Source organism: Leucopleurus acutus, assembly GCF_964270905.1.
Source record: "Leucopleurus acutus genome assembly, chromosome: 10".
NCBI classification, from domain to species: Eukaryota; Metazoa; Chordata; class Mammalia; order Artiodactyla; family Delphinidae; genus Leucopleurus; species Leucopleurus acutus.
Window position 1 is genome coordinate 73500966 of NC_139153.1, and position 15825 is coordinate 73516790.

The 15825-nt window shown below is 50.3% G+C and overlaps 1 protein-coding gene across 2 annotated transcripts; it reads right to left on the reverse strand.

Moving 5' to 3' along the window:
* Positions 1-40: 40 nt before the first annotated feature.
* MRPS18A (mitochondrial ribosomal protein S18A) lies at positions 41-15602 on the reverse strand. Of its 2 annotated transcripts, XM_082848081.1 has the most exons (6): positions 15488-15602; positions 8675-8706; positions 6128-6235; positions 3611-3734; positions 3312-3381; positions 41-534 (listed from the first exon to the last, which is right to left on the reverse strand). In XM_082848081.1, exons 1-6 carry the CDS (start codon positions 15597-15599, stop codon positions 390-392), a joined length of 591 nt encoding a protein of 196 aa, XP_082704207.1. In that variant the 5' UTR covers positions 15600-15602; the 3' UTR covers positions 41-389. The 2 variants fall into 2 exon arrangements, with proteins under 2 accessions (XP_082704207.1, XP_082704208.1); XM_082848082.1 differs by lacking the exon at positions 6128-6235.
* Between the last annotated feature and the right edge of the window lie 223 nt (positions 15603-15825).

Consider the following 15825-nt stretch of genomic DNA (forward strand, 5'->3'; position numbering starts at 1 on the left):
CCTGTTGCATTCACGTGGCCCATCACAAGAGATCAGTGACTTAATGCTCAGTAACTGGCCGGAAACGGGTTGAGCCCCCCGCACTTCCCAAGCAGTGGGCGCACACCCAGTGGGTGAGTACAAGCCTGGTTTATAACATTCCTGTGGGCAAAGCTCCTGTCCACCAGCAATGAGCCCAGGCCAGTCACAAGACCACAGCAGCTGCCTGGGGACTCGACTGCCCCACCTGCACCCAGCGCCCAGCTCTGTTGCAGAGCAGGCCCAGGGCACTAGTGTTGGACCTGCTAGCCCTCGTGCCATCCACGTTGGAGGAGCCGGGCCACCCTGGTGGGATGGGGCGGGAGTGCAGGATGAGCTCACGGCCGGCTCTCGGGAGGCCGTGCTCTCAGTCAGTGATACAGCACCAAAGGCCTGCTTGCGTAGGAGACGTTGTCCTTCAGGAGGGGGGACCCCACGGCCATGCGCACCTTGTTCCAGCGGTGGCCTTTGTTGTAGATGGGCTTGACAGAGCGGGGAGACCAGCGGGTGAGGTACCTGTGGAGCGAGGATGAGAGGTGGCTGTGGGACCGTGGGCATGGCCTCCTCAGGCCCAAGCCGCGCTTGGCCAACCAAACCCTTTCACCAGTTTTCCTTTCTTGAGAAGGGCTTTTCCTGGGAGCAACTGCTGAATATGCTGTAAACAGACGGGCTGGGCTCCTGCTGCCGCAGGTGTGTGTGGCCAGGGTCAGGCAGCACAAGGCCACACGCTTCCTGGATCTTCATGAGTCGTCAGTGTTTGTGTGTATTTGCTGGGGGAGGAGGTGGAGGAAGAGGCTGCTCAGAGAGCAGATCATCCCTCTGTGGCCCAGTCACGGGGAGAGGAGAGGCTGATGTAAGGGCCTGGAGGAATCCTTCCCTCTCCCCCACTTGGCTCACTCTGCCACCCCAGCCTTCAGGGAACAAGCCTAGGCAGCCATAACTCGTAGAGGATCCCTGCCCCTCACCCAACCCATGATGGGGGCCAGGAAGGTTCTTGTAAGTAGGAGGGGGTGGGGTGGGGAAAGATGGCTGCCACCCATAGTCCTTTTGCCTCCTTTGGGGATGGCAGCAGGGCCCTGATAGTTCCCGGAAAAGTGGCTCATGCCGGCTGGGACTGGGGTTTACTCCGTCCAGAACGAAACTTGGATCCTGTCCAGAGAGGCCCACCCTTCGTCCTGAAAGCTCAGCCATGGCAGAGGCCAGGATCCTCCCCTGCTCCCACACTAGGTTAGGGCTCAACCCAGCCGCCTCTAGAGACCCTCAAATGAGAGGTTTTAATTAAAAAAATTAATAACCATGGCTGAAAATTTTTAGCTAAGAGTGAAAAAATGACTGCTGATTTATACATTTCAACTGAGCTCCCCTGGACCTGTGTCTTCTGCTCTGAGCTTTGAGAGGAGGTAAAAGCTGTGGGTGGTATTGGCCTCCATGCCACGTGCGAGGTGGGCCAGCAGGAGAGGGCTTCCCCATGTCCACTGTGGCTGTCAGTGCCCCAGCAGGGAGGCCTCTGTGCAGTAGGCTGGCCCCAGGGATGCCTTTGGTGGTGCTGGGACCTGGCAGGCCCCTGTGCTGGCATTTCCCAGGCTTCAGAAGGGTGGGTGAAGAGGTGGGGTGTGGGAGCAGCCTCCCCCAAAGGGTTGCTCCTTGGGTTTGAAGACCCCAGATCCCGAGGCTCACCAGGCTCTCCATAGTTGCTGCCCTAAAGGCTCCCTGCCCCTCCCACCCTGGAGAGACCCCAGGGAAGCTCGGATTCAGCTGGCCCTGGGCCTGATGCTTGTGCCACAAGGAGCAGCCACCTGGCAGGGGAGGGGGCTGAGGGCCTCCGGACGGCTCTCTGGGAACACTCCAGCTCTAAGAACCAAGGCTCCTTCCTCCTACCTCTCCTGAAGGAGTGGGGAAGGAGGACGCATGGCTCCCCCGGGCCTGGCCGGTGCATGGCAGCTCAAGGACCTCTGGATGGAATCATAAAGTCCCTTGTAAGGAATCAGCCTCCCATGTAGCCAGGACTCCCTCTCCTCCCCAGGGTGGCCTTTGCAACCCAAGAGCCCCCACGCATCATCAATCCGGTGTCACGTTAAAGGACACCGGATATATGGGAGGGAGCCTGGCTTTGCTTCAAAGGCCTGAGGGAAGGATGGATTGTGTCCTTAGGCCTGCTGCTTGTCTCTTAATGAGTCAGGGTAGGGGGGGGCTCAACCCCCAAAAGGTCCGCAGCACATTTGGGAAAGACAGGAAGAGGTTAATATGTCCCGTTCCTCTGGGGCCGCTGGCAGATGGCCCAGCTAGCAGTGTGGGAGGTGCAGGTGGAGATGGGCAAGGGGCCAGGGTGTTGGCGAGGCGTCAGTGAAGACCCAGCTCTGGCCCTGCACCCCCAGCCCAGCAATCCATGGCTAGTATTTGCCTGGCCTCTCATCCTCCATGCCTGGGTTCTGTTGGGGATCAGCCTAGGAGATTTGCTGGGGGTGGGGTATCTTGCTTTGCTTTAACCACAGAGTGCAATTCCAGTGGCAGCGGGACAGGCTGAAGGCAGGGGGTTTATTGATACGATACGGGAGAACAAGAAGAAATACCAACATCGATTTTACAGACCTGGATCTACTCTCAACCAGGGGGTATTATAGTTCTAGGAGTATGTGAGTGTGGTAATGTCAGAGACAGCTGTTTAAGTGTTAGACAGGAATCTATTTCTACACCAGAGGGGGCCACCCTGCTTAGGGTGAAAGGCAAACTGACTGATTCTAGGACCTAGGGGACTTCCTCTCCTCCTCTATAAAACCTCAGGACCTCATGGGATACCATGTGCAGCTGTGCAGGTCGTTAACTGCACAACTCTAGGGAGCACCATTCACAATCTAGTCTACCTGGATGCTGCCTTAAAGTTTTGCAGTGTACGATTTGCGCAGCTATGTACAGTGGCCCTGCCCCAGACAGCCTTCCCATTTCTATTTCTAAGGCCTCATTTTGCCCTTTAATAACCCCAGTGCTATTACAGAAAGTTTGCAGAAGTGCTCTGACATTCCCATAGCAACTCAGTATGATGTCATAAACAGAAGATTAGCACATTCTAATGCCCAACAACGACCTTCTTACCCTTCTTACCCCTGTGCTAAGTGCCCTACTGGGGAGGGACAAGGAAAGAGGCTGAGGCCGGCAGGGGAGAGTAACAGAAGCGTACACAGTGGTCGGACTGATGGGGTGGGTGCTTAGGCTGGAAGGGATGGAATGCTCCAGCTTTCCTGAACTGTGGAACGAACTCCAGGAGAGAGCCTCCCCAGCCCAGGTTACCTGCTTACCTGTTGAGTTGGGGTTTGCTCTTTGGAACAAATCCTTCTGGAAGCTTAGGTCTGTGATTTGGGAGCAGACCTGAGTGGAGAGAAAAGCATTTAAGGGGATGGTCTCTGCAGCTCCCTGTGTAGCTCTTGGGGGCTGGAGGGAAAGCCCAAGGGGGTGGGAGGTTGGCACTAGGGGGTGAGTATAATGAAGCCTCTGGATACCCATTGCCCTTTCAGGAGGGGCTGGAACACGGGGCAGCTGGAGGGTGGAAATGGTGCCCACAGCCCGCTTCTGCCCCTTAGCCCAAGGTGCTTTCTACCTGCTCGGTGGGCCATCTTCACACACTCCTCAATCTTGCGGTGCTCTTCCTGGCACAGGCCCGTGACCCTTCGGGGCAGCATGCCCCCGTGTGGCCGGATGAACTGACTGAGCAGCAGAACATCCTAGTGGAAACGGAAAACAGGAGATGAGGGTCCTCTGGACAGGCACTTGCTGCTGGGGAGCCAGGGCTGAGTGGCCTCCAGGGGAGGCTGCTGTACCCTGGCACTGCCAGAGGCTGAGGCTCCCCCGGAACAGACCTGAGGCCACTCCCTCCCCACAGAGCTCTGCACGCGGGCCTGCTATCTCCACCCTAACAAAGGTTCAATCCCAACTTAGCAAGATTTCCTGACCCCATTACCAACCCCAAGAGTCCTCTCTGCTCCTCCATGAGATAAGTCTTCCGATAGACTAGGTTAGAGAACAGGAACTCTTCAAGAAGGTTAACAAGATTTCATGCACCCACGGTATCTTTCCTGGTGATGAAAGGTGTGTTCTCCTCCTTGGGTGGCGTAGTGGGTATGTCATGTACTTCTGCACAGCAGGGAAAACCTGTACCATTTCCGCCCCCAGAGTCTACATGCCACAGCCCGGAAGACCCACAGAGAGCCCCTCGACCTTGTGCCATGCCCTCTGAAGCCCCAGGCAGCAACGAGCTGAGGATGGGGCCAGGTTGCAAGGTTAAATCCCACATCTTCTAAGCCCCCTGTGACCAGATGTAAATGGATTCTTGGGCTTCCTTTGAACTATCAGACTGCTTTGGATGAGTCAAGGAGAGAGTCAAGAATTAAGAATCAGAATCAAGAGAGACCACATCCCCTCCCAACTCTCACAGCATGGCTGAGAGGGTTAAAGAAAAGTCGCCCACCTGACCCAGAGGGGCCTGGCATGCCTATCTCCATGGTCCTGGTCCTCAAACTGACTCGCTGCCCTGGCAGGTACCTCGCTGTATAACGGCAGGTTTGTTTTAATCACTGGAAAGCTCCCGGGGGACCCAGGCCCCCAAATGCCACCCCTGTAATCTCCAGACTCTGATGAAAAGAACTTGGATTGGATTATCCAGGGATAATACACTGGTCTCACAGCCCCAGTGCCCCCACTGCAGGCTGCCAAAAAGGCTGACAGCTTTGTGCAGCTCAAAGTGGCAGTGCCCTGAGCGGAAAGGGGTAAAAGGAAAACAACTTCTTCAGCCTTTACCTTGGAGGGGACTGGATTTCTTCTGCTTGATAAACAGAGCCAAGTCCATTTCCTGGAAATGGCTCGTAGGAAGAGTGCCCCATGGTGATCAGGCAGGTGTGGGGTTCACCTCTCTATTCACAGCTGGGATTCTAAGTATGGCCAGGACCCCACTAACTTCCATGTCACAAGAAGCTGAGAGCAGTGCCCCGTGGCCTGCAAGTTCCCTGTTACTCCAGGTGGCCATCAGCGGAAGGGCCGGGACAGGTCAAAAGAATACCCCCACCCCCACCCCGGGGTGGCCTGAAGCCAAGGCTCCCAGCCCAGGAGATTAGTTGGGTCATTCTGTTCAGATCCCGTGGACATGTGGCCTCTCCTGCTCTGACCACCTGACCAGGATCTCTGCCCTTAGTCATCCCATTCCACAGAGGGGCATAGGGACAACCTGCAGGTCAAACTGGCCCAGAGTCTGAATCACCTGAAACCTAAAAACAGGGTTGCTTAATGTCACCAATAGAATGCTAAAGGACAAGTATGGATTTCTCCAGGGCTGCGTCCTTTCCCCCAGGCCCGCCCCATCTCTAGACATGATATAGAGTAGTAGCTGGGATCATAGGCTCTGCCTGGGTTTTGTAGCCCTAGAGTGTGCATCCCAGCTCTGATACTTACTAGCTGGGTGGGTGATCTGAGGCAAGTTCATTAACTTGTTCATTAACAAGGTCATGCCTCAAATTTCCTCATCTGTAAAACAAGGATGAAAACAGTACCTACTTCACAGGGATATTGGGAAAACTAAGTGAATTATGCCCCATAGGTGCTTACACACAGAGCAGCACCCCGTACAACTCACCTATTGTTGTTCACTCTTGTCATCTCTCTGTGAAACAACAGCTCTAGAAGACCTACAGCAAACAGGGGTCTCTGTAGCTCCAATATGGAAAGAGAATGATATATCCCCAGATCATAGTAAGGACTCTCCAGAGATGTCCTCATTATAAAAGGAGGAAAGCCAAGCTCAGATTCTGATTCCACCCCCCTGGGAACACAGCCCTACGACACTGGGCTCCAGGGCCCTGGTGGTCTGAATCGACCGCAACCAGACCATGAACTAAGTCAGTGACTCTCCACCCTCGCTGCACATTAGAATCACCTGGGGAGCTTTAAAATATAATGATGGCTGGGCTCCACCCCAGGCCAAAAGAAACATCTGGAGGTGGAGCCTGAGCATTTTTAAAACTGGACAAAATGCTTCTGTCTTGGTGGTTCCATGAGATGCTGCTTAAGCCCACAGGGAACACGAGCTCCAAGACGCGCAGACATGTGTGTCTGTGCCCAGACTCACCTCGTAGTTATACTTGTGTTTCAGGTTCCAGCGGCAGATAGGGCACTGGCCGGAGGGGTTGGGGGGATTTGGACTTTCCTTGGGAGTCCCTGTGATTCGGCCTTCAATCTAGAAGGCAGAGAAAGAGAGCCTGTGAGGGAGAGGGCTGTGCAGAGCCTCTCATCCTCAAACAACCCCCCGAGTGGTAGGAGTGCTGGTGAGACTTCATCTCTGGGGGCCTCAGGCGAGTAGCTAATGGGTCTCTCTGCCTGAATTGTGGTGCTGATTCCATAGCTGCTGGACAATGGACCTTGGAGTAGCCACAGAGATGGGTTTGATGGTCTGCAAGGGTAGTAGAAACTGAACTTAATGCTGGTGGCAAGAGGGAGGGGTTTGCTCTATCAGCTGAATGCTACCTTTCCTTCCTCAAAAAGACAAAAACTCCAGAACATTATGCTTCCCTCTCTCTCCTTTGGGAAAAAGCAATAAATGCACATGGTAGAAAGTTTCAAACTGTGCAGGGATGTGGAGTCGAAAGGAAGTCTCCCTCCCATCCTGCGTGTCCTTCTCAGAGGAAACTGCAGTTTCCAGTTTTATCTGACAGAGGTAAGTTTTTGCCAGTGGTTCTCAACCAGGCAGGGTTGCCTAAAAACAGGGTCCAGGGGACACTGGACAATGTCTGAGACATTTCTGATCATCCTCACGGGGGGATGGAGTGCTACTGGCCTCTAGCAGGGAAGGTGCTCACCACCCTACATGCACAGGACAGCCCTCACTCACAACACAGAACCAGCCAGTCTAAAACGCCAGCAGCACCAGGCTGAGAAAGCTGGTCTAGGCCTATACAAGCAGACAACTGTGTGCGCTCTCCTCCTCCCCCCTCTCTCTAAAAACACAGAGGGGAGGATACATTCCCCTGCCCTCCTCCTCTTATCACTCTGGATTCCACCTCTCAAACCGTGCTGAGGCCACATGTGAAGTGACCTCCTCCATGGCTGCTGTATCCTGTGACACAGCCTTGGAATTACTAAGCTCAATAAACCAATGATCTGGGCATCAGCTCCAATTGCAAGAAGGGGAGTTTAGAAAGCCTTGCTGATTGAGGCCACAGATTGTGTGATGTTGGGACAGGTCTGAGAGACTCTGGGAGGGAAGCAACACTGTCTCCCAGGGAAGAACTGGCAGAAGGCAAAGGGGGCCAGAAGCAAGGCTTGGCCGTGCAGGGTGCTGTTACTACCCTTCTGCCAAGGCCACCACAGCTATGCCAGAAAGGGGAAAGTGCGCTAGGGGAAATGTGCAGGTACATGGAAGGACTTGGGAGGGGGTCAAGGTGGGCCTGGTGGGGGAGAGCTAACACTTATTGACTCCCCACTATAGGCCTGGCTCTGTGCTAATAATGGTCCACATGTATCATCTCATTTAACCCCACAACCTAGTGAGGGCAGAATCATGATCTTATTTTACTGATGAAGAAAGTGAGACCCCGGAGAGTAATACCCAAAGTCAGCCATGGCAGTGCCTCTCCAGGCATGGCTGGGTTACCTCCCCCAAGGGCTCTCATGGGGCCACATACTTCTGTGTTCATTCCACAAATAGCAAATTCATGCCCCACAGGAAAAACACTCTTCACACTCAAAAGCCAGACGTGCTTCTGTCCACCAGCATGGAGTTTAAAGGGTGAATACTTGTTTTGGCTTTAGATAAGGGAACCAAAAAAGGTGCCCTAAGGGAATGGGATCCCCCTAGAAAGAACTGTTTTGGGGCTAAGCGGTAAAAAGGCTGAGGGCGTGTTCTGGGGAAGACCCAAAGACGGAACCCTAAGGCTTGTCCTGGGGATAAGAAGGCCTTAGGGAGGACTGGTCTTGACTGGCCGCCAGAGGGTTAAATCCCTGCTTGACATGGAAGCTACAGAGGCTTCTGGGAACTCGGTGGAGTGGTTGAGGATTTCTTGGAGGCGTGGAAGGCCGTGTGAAAACAACGTTGTCTTTTAGGGATTAGAGGATAATCTAGGCCCCATGACTCCCAGAGGAAGGGAGGTGAGATAGGCCCAGTGAGGGAGGGGGGAGTAGGTGGGTGAAGAACTGTGCTAGCTTTCTCACCAACAGAGAAGACAGGGTGCCAGCTATGAGCCCAGGGCCCAGAGAGTGTCACCTTCTAACTACATCACTGAAGGAGTAGTAGCTTAGTCATTCTAGGCAGAAAGGAAAGATCCAGGCTCCTCGCCCGGGGTCTACTCTCTCTAGTCTTGTCATTACCTTAGTTTTCCCCTTTGGAAAACTGACTTATCACCCGCCAAAGAACATATCAGCAAATACCTATGAGCTCTTGTCATACAAAGGGCCACTTTAATCAAGTAACAGATGTCTTAGTCCAGGCACAGCAACTGTTCCTGATTAACCACACTCTCACACACAGGTTGAAAATAGTAGACTGTGGGATTTATGGTCACAGAGGGAGCAGATCCTGAAGCCAGGAGTCCAGTTGGGGCCTCCCATCCTCCCTCAGAGGAGCAGCCAGGCAGCTCCAAGCATTAAAGATGTTAGAAGTGGCCAACTCGATGATACTTACTATAGTTGTCTTCCCTGCTTGGATCTCCACCACTACAGAGATAAAGGGGAAAAACTAGGTCAGCCATTTAATAAGGAACAGGGAGTTTCAAGTAACAGCTCAAACTTTACACATGCAGAAAAACGGAGCCCTCTCTCTGCACTCTCCCACAGCCCTGACCTGGAAAAGGAAGTATGCAGGGTTCACCTCCCAGTGCCAAGGCTCTGTGCCCTGGAGGATGGGCGGGGGCAAGCCCAGATGCCCACATCATATTATCTGTCTGGGATTAAGGGTCTCCACACTGTTTCTGCCTTTCTGAGATTAATCTTGGTTCCATCCAAGGTACTTGGCAAGACCTTGCCCTACTGTGGCTAGCAACAATGGCCTAAGAGATGAGGGTTGAAGGTGGGGGGTGGGAAGTGGGCAGAAGCCGCTAAAAGACCTTCAAAAATACCCATCGCATATGTTCTTTCATTAGGAGAACCAGACAAATATGGTTCCTGACCTTGACGAGTTTGCAATCTAAGATACAGCACTGAGCTAACACTGCTCCAGGGGTCCCACGGTGGCTAGGTAATGAGACCAGTTCACTCCTAAAACATCCTGAGAGCCTTGTGTACAAGCTGTACAAGGGCAGCTGTGCGAGTCAAATCCTCTCCCTGTAGGGGTGCATTTTGTTATCCACACCGGAGAGGGGTGATGGGAGAGGTGGGAATGAGGGGCCTGCAGATATGGGGTCCAGGCAGAACTGCAGAGAGTGCTGCAGTTCCACACTGAGAGGGCCTCCCTCAGCTCTTCGCTGAGGCAGTCAGAAGAGAACCCGAGGGCAAGACAATTAAGCCGCACGCACACAGGCACGCAAGCCAGGCTGTACATATTTCCTCTTACTTAACCAGGATGCAGAAAGACAACTTCAACAATATCCAAAGGAAGAACCAAGCTAATAACCCACATTCGGCAAATAGAATCAAATAGAAAGTTCTTGGAGATTCTCCCTGGTCTCTCAGTTTCTTTAGAGAAAGAAGCCATGGCTTTTAGCATAGGAACTCATACCACAGATGCTCCATAAAGGCTAGGGAGCAAAATACTTCTCATAATGCCCTTCTGACTGCTAACTACTGTAACAGAAAACATGAGTGCACATACTAGGCTGCAAACTGTCTCCCCAAATAGTAAAACCATATTTTAACAGTAGCTTGGCTACCACAATTCGTTCTACTCAGCCCTAGCCAGATTAGAAAGAGCCTAAGGTTAACTTTGTGAATCTAATGAAAGTTACGGACCTTGCCCTGGAAACGCTTCCATAAGTGTACACACAATTAGACATGGATTACAGAAAGCTCACACACCCCTACAGCTACGCACCTAAATGGTAATACTGGTTTTCCCTCAGGGATGGGAGGAGGTGATTTTCTGAAGTTTCTAAAATAAACATGTACTGCCTTTGCAATAAAAAATAAACAGTAAAAAGAGAGAACGAAAATGTCTAAGAAAAAAAAGTGAGGCAATTCTAACCCACCCGGAGGCCCACAGCAGCATCTGTGATCACTGAGCTTTGTGACTGACACCAAACTGGACACAGATTGCCTGGAATTGTCCCCCCGTTTGTTTTCTGGGCAAGGCCATTCATAAAGACTCATTACTTCAACCAACCAACCTGAGAGTCTCTCAACTTCAACTCCACACACACAAAGGAGTAACAATGGCCAGAAAGGCCCCGAGGCTTTCTCCAGAGAACACTGTATACTAATCAATTCAAAGACAAACTAGGTTTCTCTCCCTAAGAGAAAATGTGTCACCGCAAAGATCAACTTGTTTCGAAGAGAGACCAGCCTAAATGGGATGTGGGTGAGACTCAAACTGGTACTCAGTCTGGTGGCCAGCACAGCTGCAGGGAGATGGTCACTGCACTGTGTCAGCTACAAAAGTAGGGAGGCAGAAGGACGCAGCCCTAGCCCAGCAGGGCTGCCAGGCACCCCGGAAACTTTGCAAATTTGCAAAAACCAAGTTGGAAGAGGGACGGAGGGTGACCCAATCTGAGCAACAACAGGTGGGGGGCGAGTTTTTAAGAATCCGGATAGGAAACAAAAGGAGAGACCCACTCTGGTACCACTCAAGTCAGCGTGAGAACAGTGCCCTGAAACGAAGCGGACAAACATGTGCTTCCCCTCTAGGTGGAGGCACTTGGGTCCTAACCATCAAGTAAACAAGTCTAGCAAAACACACATCACTCCCGGCAAAGAACCAAACCCTGAAGTCATTCCACTGGCCCCTGGAAGAGAGATCAAAGCCCGTAGCAAGCTCCACTGTTAATGAGCTCCCCACACAGCAACTCTGAGCCAGTGAATCATCTCACTATAAGTCAGTGGGTAAAACAATAGGCAGATGCTTATCTAATAGAGACAATTCGTCAAATGAGAAGGAATGACTGGAGAACTCATACAGGACAGAGATTGGTCAGGGCGGTGTCTCAGTGCAGGGGCAGAGGGCCCACCGGAGCCTGAAGAGGCCCTAGGAGATTTCAAGTCTCTGAAAACAGGAGTTAGGAATCAAAATAGTATTGCTTTTCAGCATGCATACAAAAACATGTCAAAACCAAACAAAACCTGATATCCATTTGTTCCTGGCCTCCTCTCCATTCAACAGAAGTGGGGGTGGCTAAGAAAAGCTGGACTAAAAAACTGTTAGTCACTAACTGAAAACTTGTTTAGGAAAAGATGCAATTGCTCTTGTGTTCTGAGATATGGCTGTATCAAGTAAACTAAGGAAAGATACGAAGCAGTTTCCTAAACTAGAATTAAGGGCCAAAATCTTCTAAGATAGGCACTTCTCATACACATCAAATAATCTGTGCCATAGGAGGCAACACATTTGCTGAGTATCCATGGAGTGTACAGCCGGGCTCCACCCACTATGGAGAGCTCCAGCCTACTAGGAGACACAGTCTTTGCCCTAGAGGAGAAAAGAGAACTAAACCAAGCAAGGGAATCTCACTCTAACAAAGTCCATGCCTCATAAAGAGGTCCTTTGAGTACTTCAGTAAATACTCACCTAGGATGGAGTCCAAGATAACTGAAGTGTGTCTAGAGCAAACAGCATTGAGGTGAGATTGCAGTGAACGCAAAAAGACCTCGATGGCCACATAAACACAGACACAGTGAACTGCAGTAGGATAAAGACCCAGCTGTTTAGTAAAGGAGGAAGTGAGGAGAGCAGAATGACGAGGAGTGGAGGGCACTGCTGCAGGAAGTGCCCAGAGACCAAGGTCCTTCTTGGAAAGGATCCATGGAAACCAAGTCCCAAGTAGAGTATGAAGGGACGGAGTAACCGAATGGCAACGTGGCTAAACGGTAGCACCAACAATCTTATGTAGGGTCAGGGAGTAGAGCGCATGTTTGGGAAGTATGGCCATTGACTACTTCTCTCAAACTCCTTCCTCGCTCAAGCTCTGCTCCCTTCTGTTCATCTTTAATTCTGCCACTAAAGTTTTCTGATTCTCTCATCACCTACCCCTTCCTTTTCCCTTGGACCTCTGAGGGAATGTCTCGCTGCACTATCCTTCAAATAAGGAGTCGTACTGCTACATAAAAATCTCCTTCCACTAGCAGGTTACTCTGGACTACGTCTTTTTTTTTTTTTTAATATTTATTTATTTATTTGGTTGCACTGGGTCTTAGTTGAGGCAGGCGGGCTCCTTAGTTGTGGCTCGCCAGCTCCTTAGTTGCGGCACGTGGGCTCCTTAGTTGTGGCATGTGAACTCTTGGTTGCAACATGCATGTGAGATCTAGTTCCCTGGCCAGGGATCAAACCCGGGCCCCCTGCACTTGGAACAGTCCTAACCACTGCGCCACCAGGGAAGTCCCTGGACTATGTCTTTTGAATTCTTTAAAGGCCCCAATTTGCTCACTCCTCTCTCAAAGCTTTTACCTGTAAGAATGCCCATCCTGCCGGGCATATCCTTGTCTGAAATGCTAAGTCCTCCAGAAAGCTCCCTTAGGAAAAGATGAAGAAAATTCCCTTCAGCCTTTATTCCTTTTCAACACATTCTGCTCTGAGGGTCTGATAGATCATTACTGTTAATTCAGATAGTCATATGTGTTTATTTTTCTTGTTTTAAATGCATTCCTTCACAAGGGCTCTAAGAGTGACAAGGCAGGAACAAGGTCTAACCTTTGCTAGGTCTAACAGTGTCAATCATGAAACTAAATGGTCTCCAGCAAGTTAACTGACAAGAGCTTTCAGGGAAGGGAGGGAACCATGCAGAAGCCCTGCTACGGAATACCAAGGTGATGGTATTGGAGGGAAAAGTGCTGGCTGTTCTTCCAACTCTACTACTTACTAGCTGTGTGATATTGGGCAGCTACCCAACACCTCTGGACCGGATTTCCTCATTTGTAAAAATGCCTGTAATATTCACCTTTAAGGATTGCTGAGAAGACTGAATAAGTGTACGTGGGGAACCTAGCAGTGTTTGCAGCAGGCACTTAGTAAACCACAACTTCCATTTTTTGTCTTCCTTTAGTCTTGCTTCTTCTGTAATTATTTTTTTTGGTTTTGTGTGTCCCTCTGTCAAACTTTAGACCAGGCTTTCTCAACAGCAGCAGGATCCATATTTCAGGCCAGGTGGTTCTTTGTGGTGGAGGGCTATCCTGTGCACTGGAAGATGCTTAGCAGCACCCCTGGCTTCTACCCACCACATGCCATGAGCACCAGCTGTGACAACCAAAAATGTCTCTGGACATTGCCAAATGTTCCCTGAGGGACAAAACTGCCCCCAATTGAGAATCACTGCTTCAGACAGAGAGATTCTATAGGCAGGAGGAGTGGTGCTGAGTGCCCATGAACTCTGACTAAAATTAAGGAAGTACTATCTGATACTCTGAAAAGTAGAATGCTTGAATATTTTCAGCAAGACACCCACCTTCCTCTCCATGACTTTAAATTCTATGTGTACAATATGATTTGTGTGTCAAATATACCAGCTGGGACCAGTCAAAATTAGCTTTATGTGTAATTCTTTATGCCTTACACATAATGGATAGAATATCAAGTTTTTTTTGTTTTTTTTTTTTCATTTAAAGGCTTTGGAGATAGGTGGTTCTCAAGAAAAATATAAAATATGGTAATGCCTTCATGTAAGATCACATAAATTCAATTATTTAGCCTTTAGGTCTGACAGTAACACAGAGAAGCTACCAGGTATTTATGGCAAGGAAGACTTCAAACACCCACCTCATCATAGAGCCCAGCATTTCACAAACTCTCCAACTGAAAAATTCTAATCTCAAATATTCCTTTGTAAGAAATCAAAACTCTTCCGCTTGCTTATCCTCTGGGGACATAGCAAAAAACTGTTTTCAACTTTTGATTTCATAAAGGATAAGTGAATTGCAGCCGTTAGTGTTTGACACTTGGTAGACGCCCTCAAAAATGTTATGGGCGTATGCCTATTTTGCAGCATGGGAACAGATGAAACACCTTATCCAAGACACCTCTTTGTTGTCTTTCTTTATCAATGAATTAGTTTATCTAATGCTAACCAGGCAGTATCTGGATTTTGTTGTTCTTTCTAGCAAATGTTCCATCTTCCCTTCATAGCTAAATTTTTCAAACACACCTATTCATTTCTTCATGAACTATCTCTCTCATTTCCCCAAACTGGGTTCCTTGTATGCCACTCTATTGAAATTGCTGTTTGAAAGCTAAAAAAAGACACCTTTTCTGAGACAAATCCAATGCTCTCTTCATTAGGCTCTTCTTTTTGGACTTTTATGGTCCCCCTGGCAAAAATGCTCACTATTTTCTTCTGGATTCTTCTCAGCTTTAGTTAAAGGATATGCTGGTCAATACTACACCAGATCTTAAAAACACACACTCACACACACACAAAACCACTTCACTTCTATTGCACATCACTCATCCTTTCCTGCTTCCAGCAGTGCACAAAGACTATGTCCTGAAAGACCTCTTCACTCTCTGCCAGATTCCATCCTTTTATGAGCCTGTTAAAGACACGCCCCCTTCATGAAAACTTCCAATTCGGTTTGCTGTTGCCGGTAACCTAATCTCCCTGTACTTCCGCATGTAAATACCTAATACCTAACTTGCATTTATTGGAGTGTATCATATCATCTTATTAGAACCGAAATTCTCAGGAAAAGGGTTATATTTTTTTCCCTCCAGAATCCCTTAACAGCTTGAAGTACAGCACTTGGCCTTCAGTAAGCTCTCGATGCAATACTAGAATCAGGCTGCTTTTCCATACTTAAGATTAATGAAAAGCAAAACCACCATCCAGCATATGCCTCTGTTTCAACTGTTCAATGGTCTTTCCACCTTAGCTTCCACTTCTCAGACTAGCGGCCCAGGCAGAAAAAGCTGCCATCAGATTACAGCATTTTCAGATGAGAAACTGGAAAGTGAGGCCCGGGGGAGGTTATCCAGATGTCCTTCCCCGATGGCGCAGGAATTCTTTAATGAAGGAGGCGGCGATTCGGCGAATACGGAACGGAGAATTAACTCGCAGACCCTAACCAAAAACTTTCCTGAACCCTGGGACAGGTTTCTCTTCTGCCCCTGCTAACTAAGTAGGCTTTTCTCTCCGATCTCCATCCCCCTCCCCCGTCCCCACGCATGAGGACAGTCACGATGGGTGGGAGGTCAAAGTAACAGCATCAAGGTCTGGAAGGAACTGCAAGCACTCTCGGAGCCCAAGCATCTCCGGCGTTTCGGAACCGCCTGAAGGAAAGGGAGGGAGGGGAGCACGGGGGCAGAAGGAAGCAACCTTTGCTTCTCCTCTTCAACGCTGGGAGGTCACCAGGACCCAGGACTCACCTTCCCTGAACCCGCGAGCTGGAGGCCGGGCCCGGCTGGTCGCGGCCTGGCCTGCCAGGAGCCCTCTGAGCACCCGTCCGCAGCCGGACACCAGCACATTGAGGGCCACCATCTTGAAAACCAACGCTGACCTCTTGTGCACTTCCGCTTCCGGAACGGCGCGCGCGCAGCCGCAGAGGTGGGCCGGAAGCTTGCGTCCTGTGGGCTTCTAGCTCCGTTATTCTTGTCCGTTACTTCCATTTCCTCACCTCTCCCGCTTTGAGCGAAACGGTGCGGCGTTGTGTGAAGCCTGTGCTTTGTTCCGAGAGTCTAGGGAGATCTTTAGCTCCTGTCTGCCA

What these genes read in the sequence shown, in the direction of transcription:
- MRPS18A (XM_082848081.1), bottom strand. Translation starts at nt 15,599, where the DNA reads ATGGTGGCCCTCAATGTGCTGGTGTCCGGCTGCGGACGGGTGCTCAGA. An exon ending in AGCTCGCGGGTTCAGGGAAG is followed by an intron (nt 8,707 to 15,487) that starts GTGAGTCCTGGG and finishes TTATCTCTGTAG; the next exon opens with TGGTGGAGATCCAAGCAGGG. An exon ending in AGCAAACCCCAACTCAACAG is followed by an intron (nt 535 to 3,311) that starts GTAAGCAGGTAA and finishes CTCGCTCCACAG; the next exon opens with GTACCTCACCCGCTGGTCTC.